General features: G+C 45.2%; 1 protein-coding gene across 1 annotated transcript; it reads right to left on the bottom strand.

Annotated features, from left to right (window-relative positions):
* Window positions 1–6,080: 6,080 nt before the first annotated feature.
* On the bottom strand, window positions 6,081–11,211 carry LOC110531456 (uncharacterized). Its single transcript, XM_021614665.3, has one exon. The coding sequence runs from the start codon at window positions 11,150–11,152 to the stop codon at window positions 8,972–8,974; it is 2,181 nt and encodes a 726-aa protein (XP_021470340.3). The 5' UTR covers window positions 11,153–11,211; the 3' UTR covers window positions 6,081–8,971.
* Between the last annotated feature and the right edge of the window lie 7,384 nt (window positions 11,212–18,595).

The raw sequence follows: 18,595 nt of genomic DNA, 5'->3' as shown, positions 1-18,595 counted from the left end.
GCATGAGTCTCCATCAGATTTCTTAGCTACAGAAGGCTCCAGGGGGGGCAACCCACCTGTTCAACAAGGGGGAGACGGGCACTCGTTACTGGGATCAAAGCTCTGGGATCAAAGCCCTGTGCTCTGGATCTAAGCGTGGCAGGGATGCATGTTTGACCCTCCCCAGTAACAGTGGTAGGTCCCAGACATCGCAGCACCACCGCGGGGCTTTGTCGGTACATGTAGTCTGATATGACTTCTCCCTTCTCTCCTTCCACCTCTTTCTCCTCTCCCTCCCTTCTTCTTCTGCTTGTGTGTGTGTGTGTGTATCCATTTCCCCAGTGAGCAGTGATCAACCTTTCCTCTGATCACCAATTTAACCTCTTAACAACTCCCTGAACACACACACACACCAAGCCTTCTTCCTCATCCTTTCCACTTCTTCCTCTCCTCTCTCTCCTTAGGGGACCATGTTTTATCAAAACAACACAACCTTTCTTCATCTCTGTATCCCTCACTTCCGTCGTTCTCTCATCTCCCTCTTCCGTCCTCCTCCCTCACATCCCTCACATTCCACACTTCTTCCTTCACTCATCCCCCTTTCTCTTTCCACCCCCCCTTCTCCTTCCATCCCCCCTTCTCAGTCCATCCCCCACTTCTCCTTCCATTCATCCCTTCTCCTTCCATCCCCCTTCTGTTTTCATCGCCCTCTTCTGTTTCCATCCCCCTCTTCTGTTTCCATTCCTCCCTTCTCCTTCCATCCCCCCTTCTCCTTCCATCCCCCCCTTCTCCTTCCATCCCCCCTTCTCCTTCCATTCCCCCTTCTCTTTCCATCCCTCCCTTCTCCTTCCATCCCCCCTTCTCCTTCCATCCCCCCCTTCTCCTTCCATCCCCCCCTTCTCCTTCCATCCCCCCTTCTCCTTCCACCCCCCCTTCTCCTTCCACCCCCCCTTCTCCTTCCATCCCCCCCTTCTCCTTCCATCCCTCCCTCGTCCCTACAATCAGTACAGAATGAATGAGTGGTGTGTTGGAATTGTTTGGCTGTAAGGCTCAGGCAGGATGTGAGCTATACGGGTTATTATGAAGGAAAGAATGGCAGCAGTAGCTGAGATGGCCTGTATACTGTACATTCTATGACAGCAGTAGCTGAGATGGCCTGTATACTGTACATTCTATGGCAGCAGTAGCTGAGTTGGCCTATATACTGTACATCCTATGGCAGCAGTAGCTGAGTTGGCCTGTATACTGTACATTCTATGGCAGCAGTAGCTGAGTTGGCCTGTAGACTGTACATTCTATGGCAGCAGTAGCTGAGATGGCCTGTATACTGTACATCCTATGGCAGCAGTAGCTGAGTTGGCCTGTATACTGTACATTCTATGGCAGCAGTAGCTGAGTTGGCCTGTATACTGTACATCCTATGGCAGCAGTAGCTGAGTTGGCCTGTATACTGTACATCCTATGGCAGCAGTAGTTGAGTTGGCCTGTATACTGTACATCCTATGGCAGCAGTAGCTGAGTTGGCCTGTATACTGTACATCCTATGGCAGCAGTAGCTGAGTTGGCCTGTATACTGTACATCCTATGGCAGCAGTAGCTGAGTTGGCCTGTATACTGTACATCCTATGGCAGCAGTAGCTGAGTTGGCCTGTATACTGTACATTCTATGGCAGCAGTAGCTGAGTTGGCCTGTATACTGTACATCCTATGGCAGCAGTAGCTGAGTTGGCCTGTATACTGTACATTCTATGGCAGCAGTAGCTGAGTTGGCCTGTATACTGTACATCCTATGGCAGCAGTAGCTGAGTTGGCCTGTATACTGTACATCCTATGGCAGCAGTAGCTGAGTTGGCCTGTATACTGTACATCCTATGGCAGCAGTAGCTGAGTTGGCCTGTATACTGTACATCATATGGCAGCAGTAGCTGAGTTGGCCTGTATACTGTACATCCTATGGCAGCAGTAGCTGAGTTGGCCTGTATACTGTACATCCTATGGCAGCAGTAGCTGAGATGGCCTGTATACTGTACATCCTATGGCAGCAGTAGCTGAGTTGGCCTGTATACTGTACATCCTATGGCAGCAGTAGCTGAGTTGGCCTGTATACTGTACATCCTATGGCAGCAGTAGCTGAGTTGGCCTGTATACTGTACATCATATGGCAGCAGTAGCTGAGTTGGCCTGTATACTGTACATCCTATGGCAGCAGTAGCTGAGTTGGCCTGTATACTGTACATCATATGGCAGCAGTAGCTGAGTTGGCCTGTATACTGTACATCCTATGGCAGCAGTAGCTGAGTTGGCCTGTATACTGTACATCCTATGGCAGCAGTAGCTGAGTTGGCCTGTATACTGTACATCCTATGGCAGCAGTAGCTGAGTTGGCCTGTATACTGTACATCCTATGGCAGCAGTAGCTGAGTTGGCCTGTATACTGTACATCCTATGGCAGCAGTAGCTGAGTTGGCCTGTATACTGTACATCCTATGGCAGCAGTAGCTGAGTTGGCCTGTATACTGTACATCCTATGGCAGCAGTAGCTGAGTTGGCCTGTATACTGTACATCCTATGGCAGCAGTAGCTGAGTTGGCCTGTATACTGTACATCCTATGGCAGCAGTAGCTGAGTTGGCCTGTATACTGTACATCCTATGGCAGCAGTAGCTGAGTTGGCCTGTATACTGTACATCCTATGGCAGCAGTAGCTGAGTTGGCCTGTATACTGTACATCCTATGGCAGCAGTAGCTGAGTTGGCCTGTATACTGTACATCCTATGGCAGCAGTAGCTGAGTTGGCCTGTATACTGTACATCCTATGACAGCAGTAGCTGAGTTGGCCTGTAGACTGTACATCCTATGGCAGCAGTAGCTGAGTTGGCCTGTATACTGTACATCCTATGACAGCAGTAGCTGAGTTGGCCTGTATACTGTACATTCTATGACAGCAGTAGCTGAGTTGGCCTGTATACTGTACATCCTATGGCAGCAGTAGCTGAGTTGGCCTGTATACTGTACATCCTATGGCAGCAGTAGCTGAGTTGGCCTGTATACTGTACATCCTATGACAGCAGTAGCTGAGTTGGCCTGTATACTGTACATCCTATGGCAGCAGTAGCTGAGTTGGCCTGTATACTGTACATCCTATGGCAGCAGTAGCTGAGTTGGCCTGTATACTGTACATCCTATGGCAGCAGTAGCTGAGTTGGCCTGTATACTGTACATCCTATGGCAGCAGTAGCTGAGTTGGCCTGTATACTGTACATCCTATGGCAGCAGTAGCTGAGTTGGCCTGTATACTGTACATCCTATGGCAGCAGTAGCTGAGTTGGCCTGTATACTGTACATCCTATGGCAGCAGTAGCTGAGTTGGCCTGTATACTGTACATCCTATGGCAGCAGTAGCTGAGTTGGCCTGTATACTGTACATCCTATGGCAGCAGTAGCTGAGTTGGCCTGTATACTGTACATCCTATGGCAGCAGTAGCTGAGTTGGCCTGTATACTGTACATCCTATGGCAGCAGTAGCTGAGTTGGCCTGTATACTGTACATCCTATGGCAGCAGTAGCTGAGTTGGCCTGTATACTGTACATCCTATGGCAGCAGTAGCTGAGTTGGCCTGTATACTGTACATCCTATGGCAGCAGTAGCTGAGTTGGCCTGTATACTGTACATCCTATGGCAGCAGTAGCTGAGTTGGCCTGTATACTGTACATCCTATGGCAGCAGTAGCTGAGTTGGCCTGTATACGGTACATCCTATGGCAGCAGTAGCTGAGTTGGCCTGTATACTGTACATCCTATGGCAGCAGTAGCTGAGTTGGCCTGTATACTGTACATCCTATGGCAGCAGTAGCTGAGTTGGCCTGTATACTGTACATCCTATGGCAGCAGTAGCTGAGTTGGCCTGTATACTGTACATCCTATGGCAGCAGTAGCTGAGTTGGCCTGTATACTGTACATCCTATGGCAGCAGTAGCTGAGTTGGCCTGTATACTGTACATCCTATGGCAGCAGTAGCTGAGTTGGCCTGTATACTGTACATCATATGGCAGCAGTAGCTGAGTTGGCCTGTATACTGTACATCCTATGGCAGCAGTAGCTGAGTTGGCCTGTATACTGTACATCCTATGGCAGCAGTAGCTGAGTTGGCCTGTATACTGTACATCCTATGGCAGCAGTAGCTGAGTTGGCCTGTATACTGTACATCATATGGCAGCAGTAGCTGAGTTGGCCTGTATACTGTACATCCTATGCCAGCAATAGCTTAGTTGGCCTGTATACTGTACATCCTATGTCAGCAGTAGCTGAGTTGGCCTGTATACTGTACATCCTATGGCAGCAGTAGCTGAGTTGGCCTGTATACTGTACATCCTATGGCAGCAGTAGCTGAGTTGGCCTGTATACTGTACATCATATGGCAGCAGTAGCTGAGTTGGCCTGTATACTGTACATCCTATGGCAGCAGTAGCTGAGTTGGCCTGTATACTGTACATTCTATGGCAGCAGTAGCTGAGTTGGCCTGTATACTGTACATCCTATGGCAGCAGTAGCTGAGTTGGCCTGTATACTGTACATCCTATGGCAGCAGTAGCTGAGTTGGCCTGTATACTGTACATCCTATGGCAGCAGTAGCTGAGTTGGCCTGTATACTGTACATCCTATGGCAGCAGTAGCTGAGTTGGCCTGTATACTGTACATCCTATGGCAGCAGTAGCTGAGTTGACCTGTATACTGTACATCCTATGGCAGCAGTAGCTGAGTTGGCCTGTATACTGTACATCCTATGGCAGCAGTAGCTGAGTTGACCTGTATACTGTACATCCTATGGCAGCAGTAGCTGAGTTGGCCTGTATACTGTACATCCTATGGCAGCAGTAGCTGAGTTGGCCTGTATACTGTACATCCTATGGCAGCAGTAGCTGAGTTGGCCTGTATACTGTACATCATATGGCAGCAGTAGCTGAGTTGGCCTGTATACTGTACATCCTATGGCAGCAGTAGCTGAGTTGGCCTGTATACTGTACATCCTATGGCAGCAGTAGCTGAGTTGGCCTGTATACTGTACATCCTATGGCAGCAGTAGCTGAGTTGGCCTGTATACTGTACATCCTATGGCAGCAGTAGCTGAGTTGGCCTGTATACTGTACATCCTATGGCAGCAGTAGCTGAGTTGGCCTGTATACTGTACATCTTATGGCAGCAGTAGCTGAGTTGGCCTGTATACTGTACATCCTATGACAGCAGTAGCTGAGTTGGCCTGTATACTATACATCCTATGGCAGCAGTAGCTGAGTTGGCCTGTATACTGTACATCCTATGGCAGCAGTAGCTGAGTTGGCCTGTATACTGTACATCCTATGGCAGCAGTAGCTGAGTTGGCCTGTATACTATACATCCTATGGCAGCAGTAGCTGAGTTGGCCTGTATACTGTACATCCTATGGCAGCAGTAGCTGAGTTGGCCTGTATACTGTACATCCTATGGCAGCAGTAGCTGAGTTGGCCTGTATACTGTACATCCTATGGCAGCAGTAGCTGAGTTGGCCTGTATACTGTACATCCTATGGCAGCAGTAGCTGAGTTGGCCTGTATACTGTACATTCTATGGCAGCAGTAGCTGAGTTGGCCTGTATACTGTACATTATAAAAACTAACAGATCACACAGGTTGGGTTGCAAAATTCAGTTAACTATCCCAAAATTCCCAGAACTGGGAACAGTTGAAAGATTCCTGGATTCGGTATGGAATACTACCAGGATTTCTGTAAATCATCCCACCTACTTATGTTTTTTTAAGTTAATTTTGCAACCCTTTATTGCAGTGGTTCTCAATCCTGGTCCTGGGGACCCAAAGGGGAGTACAGTTTGTGTTTTTGTCCAAGCACTACACAATGGATTCAAATGCTCAACTCATCATCAAGCTTTCATGATTTGAATCAGGTGTGTAGTGCTAAGGCAAAAACCAAACTGTGCTGCACTGCTATCGTGGTCCTTCATTATTGCTGCCGTATGATAGGTAGGAAAAGGAAGCAAAGGTGTCATCTGAAAATATAACTTCACAAAATGTCTACTAAAAAAAGTTTTAAAAAAAAAAGGCATTTCAGTTTCATAATAAAAAATAGTTGATTTTATTTATTTCTCTCTGTGTAGCAAAACTAGTCATCATGGATACATGCGGTTATTTACAATCAGCAATACGCATGTTTATTACGATATAGATACAAGGTACAGCTAGACATAGAGTACATAGATCAGAACAACATCCTCGTACAAGACTTCAACAGGGTTTTATATCTGGTACGTCATACGCCTATAAAGTCATCTTTTAGCTATTTTAGATTTTTTTATACTTTTTTTCAATGCTTGTTAAGTTCATCAAAAAGAAGCAACACATTTTAGATGCAGGTACATGCAGCAGAAACTGTCTGTCTGTCTGTCTGTCTGTCTCTCTCTCTCTCTCTCTCTCTCTCTCTTCAGTCATCCCTAACCCTTTCTGTTTCCCTCCCTCTCTTTTCGTCACAAAATAATTATAAAAAAATGTTTCAAAATGAAAGTCATGTTTTAGGTCCCTCCCTCCTTTCATGACTTTCTTTAACATCTCTCGCTCTCTTTTTCTCCTACAGCAGATACCTCACAGTTAGGGAACTTTAGTATTGAGTAGCAGGTTTTGAAGGGTGAGTCTGTCCCCTTTGATCAGTGTTCCTAGTAAACGCTGAACCTGTTCAAATATCAAATGAGTTCAGTTCAACGACCTGGAACAGTCACCAGGGGTGCATCCTAAATGACACACTATTACCAATAGTGGCCTACGGGCCTTGATCAAAAGTAGGGCACTATGTACGGAATAAGGTGCCATTTCTTTAATCAAAGGTAGTGCACTATGTAGGGAATAAGGTGCCAAGTCTAAATCTCAGTCAAGCAGAACACACATATCAAATCAAACACCACTCCCAATGTTCCCCCAGTGTTTCTCCCCTCATCTATTCTGTAGAATAAGGGATTTTTCGCTAGCGTCTGTGGCATCAGTCACATTGAAAATGGTTTCACTTTGAGATTGTCTATGCTGTGTATGGGTTCGTCTCAAATGGTACCCTTTTCACTATATTGTGCAGCGCACTACTTTTGACCAGTGCCGATAGAGCTCTAGTCAAAAGTAATGCACTATGAAGGGAATAGGGATCCATTATGGGATGTGCCCTTGTCTCGGCTGTGAGATTGCCACATGGTTAGTTCAAGACTTAAACGTGACAAGATGGGAGTTTGTTGGGGTTTGGTTCCCAAGGCAAGATTAAATGAGTAAGGATTTGGAGGTGATTAGATATTGATTTCCTGTGACACCGGGGAGATTCTGAATCCCAATCTCTTTGCAGCCTCTAACGTCATAAACAGAGCCATATTTGTTTCTCTATGGTAGCACAGCGTTTTTTTATTTTCCCTTTTCTCTTCTCATATCACTCATTCATCGGGAGCGAGGGAAGATTCCTTTCCAACTCAAGTCAGTTTCATTGAAAAATCCCCGTACCGTTTTTCTATTTGTGAATCGAATATTCTAATTCGTTCTCTGAATCGACTTGAGATGGAGTGGAATTGAGATCACAACCCCATTTTACTCCCTACAAGAGCGTCAATCGATTAAATTCTACCCCCTTAACAAAGCTGACCGCCTTCAGCAAGACGAGGGGGAATTCATAATAATAAGGGAATATAAAACTGTATTTCACTATGTTCAACTTCTTTTCATTAAAATCACTTTGTCTTAGAAATATTTGGAATGTATGAATATGTAAATCTTAGCACTGCTTTGTAAAAAAAAAAAAAAATCTAAATAAAGTACATTACAAATACAGAAGTAAAATCATCAAAGTGTCTGCAGAAGGGCAATTTACATTAAAATCAAACAATATGCAAAAATATTATGACAAAAAAAATAACAGAATTGATAAAAACAGACAAGTAACACTCAAATGGGAAAAAAAGACAAAAGAAAACATATTTGGTCAATATTGACAGTCTTGGACTGCATTATGGCAACTTACCAAGGGTATCAATGGAGGTGGGCTTTTCCTCCTGTCCTTTAGATTAACTGCTTCTATCTGTGAGTTCTTGAAAAGGTGCAATTCAATCTTTTTTTACAAGTTTAATTTTCTACAAACGATGTATAACTAGAACGATCATGTAAATGCTCATTTAATAATAAAACCTAACACACACATGTTGGTAAGGCTTAATATCGATGGGGCCTCTGCTCCAATAGCAATGGCTAGTCTTTCGGAATATAAACATGTTTGACTGCACATTTTGGTTCCAAACATTGACATCTGAGTATTTGTTAACACCTACAAAACTCAAAAGTTTTGAATGAAGGGCAACATGGTTGTCAGGCTGCTTCATAAATGGCACCCTATTGCCCATGTAGTGCACTACTTTTGACCAGGGCCCCTAGAACTCTACACTACATAAGGAATAGGGTACTATCTGGGAATCACCCTCAATGTTTAATGTCCTCTGAATGATGCTGATGCTCCCTCATATCCATCAGGATTCCATGATGACATGGTGAGAGTCGTTGTTCCGGGAGTTCTATTGGAGAGTTCTGTAACTTTTATAGATCTATACACGGTGGGTTTTGTGCCCCTCTTGAAGTCATTTTGGACCATGACCCACAGTTTCTCATGTGATCATCCAAAGTGGAGGAATGAATGGATGTCTCCTCCTATATATCTCTCTTCTATCTGCAAGTTTGTTTTATACTCTACAGCGAACGAAAGCCAACCCCCTTCCCCCCCTGCTAAATGACATTTTTGTGTTACATTTCGACCAAAACCAAGCTAAACAGTAAAAAGACACGAGACTCAAACCCAGAAACAAAATCAAAAGTAAGCGGTGAGGAAAATATACATTCCATTGTTACCTCTTCCTCCCTTTTTCCCCTCTCTCTCTCTCTCTCTCTCTGTCTCTGTCTCTCTCTTTCTCTCTTTCTTTCTCTCCTCTCCTTTCACTGATACATTCTGGGTCTGGGTTTCATAAAGACCTGTTGAATGTAGTTCTCTAGGTCTTCGTCACTGTCTTGCTGCTGCTGCCCCAACTCCTGCATCCCATAATAATCTTGGTCCCGGGTCACTAGAGGCGCTGGGGGCGCTTGGTAATAGTAACCATGCCGACGTCGAGGCTGAAACTGACCCCTGGGAGGCGACGACCGGGGTTTGGCCATGGGGATGGGGAGGTGGTTGTATGTCCGGGGGTGTGAGGGGAGGAGGTATTTGGGGTAGTAGAGCTTCTGCCGGAGAGCCACGGGGGGATTCCTCGGGCGGGGTTGTACCCAGGGACGGTACCTCCTCTTGGGAGGGAAGTCAAAGTCGTAGTCCAGAGAATTCGACAGGAGGTCATTGAGGGAGGATTTGGCGTAGTAGCGAGGTTTGGGCTTGGGAGGGGGGAAGTAGAGGGGGTAGTACCCTCGGTAAGGCCTCTGTTGGTAGAAGGGATAGGCAGGGTAGTTGGAGGAGGAGGTCCGAAAGGACTTGTGTCGTGGTTTGATCCAGACGTTTGGGTCTTGTTTTGAGGAGGATATGTCCATGAACCAGGCCTTGAGGGGGTTGATGGCTGGAGAAGGCTGATTCAGGGTGGGATTGCGTGGGGCCGAAGGCTGGGTGTCGAAGGCGGCGGCTGCTGGGGGAACTAGGGGTCGTTGCTGGGGTCGTTGCCAGGGTAACATCTCAGGAGTGTCTTTCTTCTTCTTCTTCTCAACGTCGCTGATGATGTCGACAATGTCGTCTGCTGGGAGGTGGAGTTTACTGGAGATTTCGATCAGCTTATCGATGGTCTGAGGATCAATATCGTCATCCTCGCTGACCACCTCCTCATCAGAGCGCTTGTCCTCGGCTGCGTTGGACAGCAGGGTCTTCTTGTTCTGGTTGGAGTACTTCCCTTTGTCCTGTTTAACCATGTACTGCAGGAGCATGTCTGAGGCAATATCCGCCAACTTCTCCTCCTCAGCTTTGGCCCTCTGCGCCTCCTTCGCCTGCCTCCTGACCTCCTCCTGCTCCTCCTTCGCCCTCCTCTCCTCTTCCTGGGGGCTCAACACCTCCTCCTCATCTTCGTCTCCCTCATCATCCTCCTCATCCTCAGCCGTTTGGTGAGCCAGATTGTCGTCAAAGTGGTCCATGAAGTTGCCACCTCTATAAGTGGGCATGTTCAGGGCTTTCTGAGTCTCCTCCTGCCATTTGAGCTTCTTCTTGGACATGGCTAGTGGATATCCTCCTTTCGCTTTAGGTTTTATCTGGTTGTCCATCAGGGCTTGGTCTGTGTCATGTTGGTTGTAGCCCCTGCTCTCCCTCTCTCTCTGCTCCTGGGCCTGGGAATCCCTCTCTCTCTTGTTGGCTGTGTTGTAGTTCTGTAGTTCCTCCAACATGGTTTGGAGGTTCTGCACCTCCTCTGGGCTTAGCTGCTCCTGCTCCTCTTGTTGGATCTCCTGGGAGGTGGGAGGTCCCTTCTGCGCCTCCTCTCTGGCCCCTACCTCCTTTACTCCCACCTCCTCCCCTCTTCCTTCTACCGTCGGAGGATGTTTCTCCTTCACAGGAACAGTCTGGCTGGTGGTACGGCTAGTCACCTTCTCTGTTAGTCTTTCTTCCTCCTCCTGTGCTCTCTTCCTCTCTTCCTCCTCCTCCCTCTGTCGCTCCTCCGTGCCCTGCTCTGCAGCGGCGGCCATCACCAACTCGAGTTCCTCTCGACCGTCCCTGTCTCGGTCCGCTCCCTCCTCCAACGCAGCTCTCACCTCCTCTCCCTTCTCCTCTTGACTTTCCCTCTCCTCCTCCTCTCCTCTCTCCTCATCCTTCCTCCCATCCTCCACACCTCCGTTCATCCTCTCCCCGTGCGGCTTATTCATCGCCTCCAGCAAAACGGCCGCTAATGTTTTGGGGTCCATGTCTCCGAAAAGCTCCCCCTCCTCTTCCTCCTCCTCTGCTCTCTCTCTCCGTGGAAGTCTGCCCTTCTTCCCTTCCTGCACATCCCTTTCTCCCTCTGGTAGCCTAAGCCCAGGAGGTGGGGGAGCATGGCTGTCACTGGGGCTGTGTGTCTCAGTCGGCACAGGGACGGAGGTGGCAGACGGAAGGGTTAGGGTGAGTCCCAGCAGGATGACCAGTAGGATAAGGGCACTTGTGGAGAATTGGCTCTGCGTCATGACCACACAGAACGGACGTGGGGGTGGAGGGGGGGGGGGGAGCGAGGAAAGGTGATGTGCCTGGAAAGAAATGGGGAGAAAGAGAGAGAGGAGGGAGAGAGAGAGAGACAGAGAGAGAGAGATTTATGTTTGGATGGTAAACATTGGTGAACCAATATAGAATTTGAATTTTATGGAATCCCCTACCCCTGTACAATGTAAAGTGTTTATCTATAGTGAAAGGTTTTACAGGGATGATACAAATTGTTTTGTGGTTTAATGAATCTATATCGTATACAGTTCAGTTGAGGTTCTCTCCTCTTTTTAAACTAGGTAGTTTCATTGCCAATAAAACCATTAGCTCACAGCATTAAAGTGAAATGTATTGCTGGAAGTGAGTTGGCCTGTGTAAAGGAATGACGACGTGAACCATTGAAAATAGCCCAAGTGGAGTTGTCAAAGTCAATACTCATCTAGCAGTGAAAACATTTCTCAATTTAGGTTGTCACTACCCTGCCCATTTCTACAATTGATCTTCTAAAATGTGATTTTAAACCTAACCCTAACCTTAACCACACTGCTAACCTTAGACCTAACCTTAACCTTTAAATGAAGTCCAAAAAGCACATTTTTGCTTTCATTAATTATTATGCTGTAGCCAATTTTGTATGTGATAACTAGCGGAAAGCAACTCAAAATCGTTATTTACAGTCTAGCCATCTGGTAAGCCTAGACACTATCAGTAGTCTATACATGTTTCCCCCCCATAAATATCACACATATAATAGGTAAACCACTATATTCATTCACCCTCTGTGCAGGTCAACAAATAACATAAATTGTGCAGAGACCCACGCAAGATGGCCGACTAGTATGACACAGTTTGAAATGGTTTATCAATGTATTTTCCTCAACATTTAGTAACATAACATTTTAGCAGATGCTTTTATCCAAAGCGATTTGCAGTCAAGTGTGCATTAATTTTACGTATGGCGTGGTCCCAGGAATCAAACCCTCTATCTGGACGTTGCCAGCACCATGCGCTACCAACTGAGCTACAGAGGACCACAGCTCAAAAAGCAACACTCCGCAACTATAGTTAATCGGATGTTCATATACAAGGTAAGCTAAAACAACTAGACTTGGCTGGGTGTCTGTGAATGGGCATGCATGCTTTTCAAGGTAATAAACCATTCATTTAATTCCATGGCACACATTAATTGCTTTCACAACAACACCTTTCATGTCCAAATTGGACAAGTTGGATTTTCCTCAATTTAACTTTTCAGCTCTACACCATGTTTTTCAGCTTTATACCATAGCGTTATTGAATACTCCTTTCTGATTGGCTTGAAGGGCATTCTTGAGCGTGCATTGATCCCTTTAAATAACGCACGGTATATATTTGCATGGTAGATTTCGATGGCTATAGCTAATTTTTCCAAGTTTTGTTTGCGCTGCGTTTGAAAGCAAAAGTAGAATTGAAAACAGTATTGGTATTGTTGAATTAGATTTTCATAATAGCAAGCAAGCTAGGACTGATACTTTGGTTAGCTAAACTAGGAAGTCTGTTTGTTTGGTTACCATGGCAACTACTGTAGCTATCTAGTAAACTTACTAGCTATTTTAGTGGATGTTGAACACATTAATACCGGCAAATAAACACATTTTATGGCAAATGTGTTCAATTATACCCCATGGTATATAATCAACTAGGGGCTCTGAGTTCTCTGGAAAAGAATGCAACTCTGCGGAAGGTCAGTTCCACTCCGCTAGCGCGTTGTGGAACACACCGTGTCATTCATTATTTTCCATAGAACGCAGAGCCCCTCGTTGATTATCCCTTACACATAATATATAGGCCTCGTTCGTCGATTCGGGTTAAACCGTTCGATTAGACATATGCTGTACAGTTTTTTTAAATACATATTTTCTCGCGCCTCCACTCTTCTAACAACAACTTAATAGTCTCAGTGTCTCGAGCTGGTGCTGCAAGTTTTAATGTGCCTTTCGCATGTGAACTCAGAAAGAAAGCGTTCCAAGGCGCGTTCCTCGCGACGCTGCTATAGGGCTACAGAGAACTATTAGCAGAATTGTTAGACTTGTAAGGTCATTTATATCTGTGGCCATGGCAACAACAGATTTCACATTGATCATGTTGTATTTTGTAGCCTATGCAGTATAATATCGATCCATAAATGACGTACCCTAACTGCTCAATGATTTAAGATTCATGTTTTTCTGTCTCTGAGAAATATAACAAAAAGCATGAATAGATTGATCAGATATTCAATCACAATTGATAATCTCCTTTATACGAATCCTTTACAGCCGCAACACTATCAAACATAACCCCATTGGATCTAACCACTGGAGCGTTGCAGCTATTTATAGTCCTAGAATCTAGATGCGATTGAAAAAGGATATAGGCCTACAAGATTAAAGGATCATGATGCCGCATTGAAGTGCGTCCCAATGGCACGCTCAGCCTATTGACAATATGGTGCACTACTTTTGACTAGAGTCCCATGGGTCCTGGTCAACAATAGCGCAGTAAATAGTCAAGAGGGTGCCATTTGGGACCAGTATTGAGGTTTGACCCCTCGCACATTATAACACAGATGGATCAGTGTAATCCACAGAGAGAGATTAGGAAACAATCTACAACGACCTGGCCTAATGAGGCACCATCCATCTCACTTCCCATTGAGACTGATTTTCCCTAATATGTAAAGTTCTGCGTGTGCAAATTGTATAGAAAGAATCTATATCACCTTGCAATTATTGTATATCCTTTGCAGTCTTAATTAGTAACTTTGTCATAGGCTACTTACTACTTTAGCTGTGTGGTAGGCTACACTTTGTACAGTCATCAAAAAGCATATTTTAACCGCCTCTCTTCTTTCTCTCTCTCTCAAAGTACATTAGTAATCCGATTTTAAGGAGCCCTATCTCGCCATAATCTGCTCTGCACCACGCTTCTACGACCCGGTGGAATTTCTCTCTGTTGCTTCAAAATTAAAAGTGCAAGAACCACAGTAACATGAGAATGCATGAGAGTACAGAAAAAAAGCCAAGCAATTGGTGTTTATATACATACAAAATATGCTCAAAAGGATGTTAACTATATTCTAAAAGCTGCATCAACATTGGTTTGACGCGCATAACCATTATTTAAGGCAGCGGCTCTTTAAAGGGCCACTTTCCCCCCTTTTGTCTTTATTTTTGGCAGTTGGTGATGCCATGGTGATGGAAGACTGGGGAGAAGCGTGGCTATGATTGATGATGATGGTTATGACAATTATCACCATCTCCGGTAATCATTGTCAACATTATTATCACAATCGTTAGCCAAACTCATCCAAATCATTCTAATCCACACCCATTTCCTTGTAGGCTTTGCATAGTTCCTATTGGGCTTTATCTTAAAACAATTATTTTGTAAGCTTGTGTACCAACATTTCTGTTCATAATGTATTTGTTTCAACTAGTATGTCCAACAAAAAGGAAGGTGGATGTCCCAAACAGTAACACATTCACAATGGCCATTTAGATTTCCACCACTTTCTTTTTTAATTGTAGGCTACATGTCAGTCATTTTGATCACTTTCAAATGAAGAAATGATGAAGAAGTTTGTCCTTCTTACCTGGAGTCGTGTGATGAATCCAGAAGCGCAGTCTGGTGTAGTTATTCTGTCACTCCTCAAACCTCTCTCTGACTCAGCTTCCTACTCTATAACTCAATACACCAATGTTTTCCTAAAACAAATAAAGCTCTGTATGGTTCGGAAGCGTCTGTATAAAGTACTTGTTGTTATTTTTCGCTTTAGGTTTCCAACTCCTACTGTTGTGTGTGTGTGTCTGTTTCAGTGAGTATTTTCAGAACCGCGGACAGCGCCGCGTCTTTATACGTCCGCCCTCGCTGCCCACGTGACCCAATGTCAGCGTTTCCCCCCCATTGACGTCAGCAAGCTTTCATTGATAAGAATTTTAGCTTCGATCGAACGAACCAACGAGCGTTCTGGCTCTGCCACACTGCAGTACCCTGATGAATGAACGGAAGCGGGGTGAATGAAATAGTATTTCTCCCGCTGGAGGGGGAAGAGGGAGAGGGAGATAGGAGGTTTCTCTCCCCCAGATGTGGAGCCTGTGTGAACTGAATACTGACACAGCGTGAGCATTCAGGGGTTTGGTTGTTATGACAATATCAGAATATCGAAGTATGATTTCAAAGCGAAAACAGGGTCACTTGACAGGCAGACGTCATGTTATTCAGGGCCGACCCTAACTTTTTGGGGGCCCTAAGTGAGATTTTGTGAACCCCTTCTCTTCATTTTGCCATGAGGCATAGAGAAAATGTTGTGATTTTAAAGCAAATTGGGGCGGTTGAGGGCCCCCCTAGCGGCCGGTGAGCCTAAGCGACCCCTTATATTGCTTATGCCCAGGGCCGGCCCTGATGTTATGATTATGATTGGTGAAAGCAATAATACTGAATCATAATAGAAGATGAACTCGATTTTATTTAAAACTGAGACAGAGATATGTAGGCCTAAACCATCCCTTTCTCTATTTTAGACAGCTGTCATAACATAGGGTATAGAAGTATAGGCCCACCGGTCTAATTTGAAGTGTTTGGGCACTTTGCCAGCCCAGTGCAGTGCGGAGGAATCTCTCCCACTGGAGCTTGCCTTGCCAGGCTTGCAGTTGCATCACTACTCGCTGTCTCACTTACCTCCGCCAACCTTCCAGTCAACTGTTGCTGGCTTCTGTCTAGTTGTGTGTATTGTAGGGCTCCTAGTGCGAGCTGGCCACGCACTTTAGACCACGGGGGCAATTGGTGAATTAGTTTAGCATGTTTTTTTTTTGTTGTCCAGTATAGGACTTATATAATTGTATTTCATTTTAGTGCATGTGTAATGACAATAATATATTGTCTGTTGTTTATCAAAATACAAACGACAATTTATAGGCCTATGTATTGCATGGGCTGAGGAAATAGAACTCCAAGATTACTTGATTACATTCTTTATTTATATAAATCCCCCATTCAACTGATGTGTCTAAACCGTTCACGTGACCTCGGAGGAAGTGCAAAAGATAAAACACATTAAGAACGGTGAACGTTATTATCTCTCGAGAAGCAGGTACTTCCATTTACGTTTTACTTCTAATGAACTGCTGTGGGACACTAAATTAACTCACAATCCATCGAGAGGCATAGCCAGGGCTGTAAACAATTGCCTGGGGGCACTTAAGAAAAGAAATAATGGCACTGCCAAGACTATAAAGGTTGGTTAGAGGTGTGTGTGTGAGAGTGTGTGTGTGTGTGTGGGAGAGAGAGAGCGCGCGCGAGAGAGAGAGAGCAAACACAAGGTTGTCTTCACCATAATGTACCTATTAAGTAAATTAGGCCTGTGTCCATTCTGACATTATCAACGCAGGACTAATTTACTATCTACCTGCTCCTCGGCCCTTTGTTCTTGTGCAAACATTATGCATTTCCAAGGCGTGCACTCCTGTATGGAGAGAACAATCCAATCAAATTGAAGGATAATTGAATCTGATGGTGGGGCTGGCTGCAATGAGTGGCGCCAGTCTGACTCTTTCAGTGATTGGACACGGATGCATGTGAGAGGGAGAAGGTTGTGTGTGTGAGGTTGTGTGTGACACTGTTCTTTATGTGCGTGTGTGCTTGCATGTGTAGGCCTGTGTGTGTGACACCACTGTGTTCAGTGTGCGTGCGCGCGTACGTGCATAACGGCCTGCATATGTGTGTGTTAACAGCAGAGATAAATTAGGCCGATAATCGGGAGCTAAGGGGGCATATTTTCCTATAACCGTTGAGCATTACCGTATGCCACTCAACATTAGAGCGCACGGGTTCGGTGTTTTGCAGCATCCTCCTTTCACCGCAGTGACTCACCTTCTCTAAAGATGCCCGCGTGGACGCTTTGGGACATGGGTTGGATGATATATGTTTGAAAGTGAAGTCGAAACTAATTCTCACATTTGGTAGTTTAATATGCCTAGCTATAGGCAGGCCAACTCTGTAAACAGAAATAACACTACTATTCTCAATTATCTCAATAGTTTAACTAGGCCTATAGCACAGGCCTGGTTAGAGCGTTGGGCCAGTAACCGAAAGGTCGCTGGATCGAATCCCTGAGATGACAAGGTAAAAATCGGTCGTTCTGCCCCTGAGCAAGGCAATTAACCCGCACTTCCCCGTGCGCCGAAGACCTGGATGTCGATTCAGAGGGTTTGGGTTAAATGCGGAAGACACATTTCAGTTGAAGACATTCAGTTGTACATCTGACTAGGTTTCCCCCTTCCCTTTATAGCTATAGACAGGACAACTCTGATTACCTAAGTATAGGGATAGGCGTATAATGTGTATTAGTTAAATGTAGGACCTTCGCATTATCATTATTATCCTTATTTGTGTGTAGTAAATATAGGCTATAGCATCATTATATGTTGTTGGAAGTCTTTTCACTATGCCTTCCAATTTCAGTTTTAGTTTTTGCATCGTCAGCTGCACGGATCAGCATCATAAGGACTGCCATAATCTGCACGCACGGTGTCTCCCTCTGCATCCTGCTGCTGCTGGCCCTCACACACCGCACCGGGATGGGTCTCCTCCTCCAGTTTAGTCCGCATTGATTAGCTCATCTGGCCAGTAGAGAGTGAGGAACCGATGGGGAGGAGGCTGGCGAGCAGTGTTGTTGTTGAGATTGTCTGTCGCGGCCGCAGTCGAAATAAATCACTGCATCCGCGAGTTGTGTGCGTCGCTGTGTCAGTTCTGTCTGACTGGCATTTCGCTTGAAGTCTGTTCAAAACAAAATATTGTTGAGGATGCATTATTTGTCTATAGGCCTACTGATTGATATTGCGCATGAATGGTGCACGCATTCTTAAACGAGCGCACTAACTCTTCCTCGTTTTTAATGAAAAAAAAAACCCTTCTATTTTACAAGCACTGACTATTTTGTCTGAATGTCACAATGACATAGGGGGTTTGTCTGTATAGTTTCTGCCTTTGATCAATGGCGTCTTGCTGCCTGACTGTATTCCTTCTGGCACCAGACATATCGCGCGCATTATGTCTTCAGTCAGGGAGTTCCATTAATGGATGCCGCATTCCATTCACAAAAAAAACTCCGCCGGCTTTACACCGCAGGCGGACCGTGGTTTAAAGAGGCATAGGCCTACATTCATATCTTTCACTCTCGATTAAGGTCCCTTTCCTAAATGCATCCGTTATCGTACATTTAGTCTAGTCTAGTTGCTGTAGTGATATTTTTATTGTTATTTGTATTCTATTTGCTCAGCATTAAACCGGAATCGTTTCATGACTCACATTTGTTAGTGATCATTGGTGTCTCCCCGGATTATATTGCATTTAAGTAGCCTGATAACCTAAATCTGGTTGGCTATATGGGGGGATTAAAAACAGCTCATTCA

Source organism: Oncorhynchus mykiss, chromosome 9 (genome assembly GCF_057628025.1).
Source record: "Oncorhynchus mykiss isolate SJ-2025 chromosome 9, ASM5762802v1, whole genome shotgun sequence".
In the NCBI taxonomy this organism is placed as follows: Eukaryota; Metazoa; Chordata; class Actinopteri; order Salmoniformes; family Salmonidae; genus Oncorhynchus; species Oncorhynchus mykiss.
The sequence above is the reverse complement of the archived record's forward strand: the minus strand, read 5'-3'. Positions and strand labels throughout refer to the sequence as shown.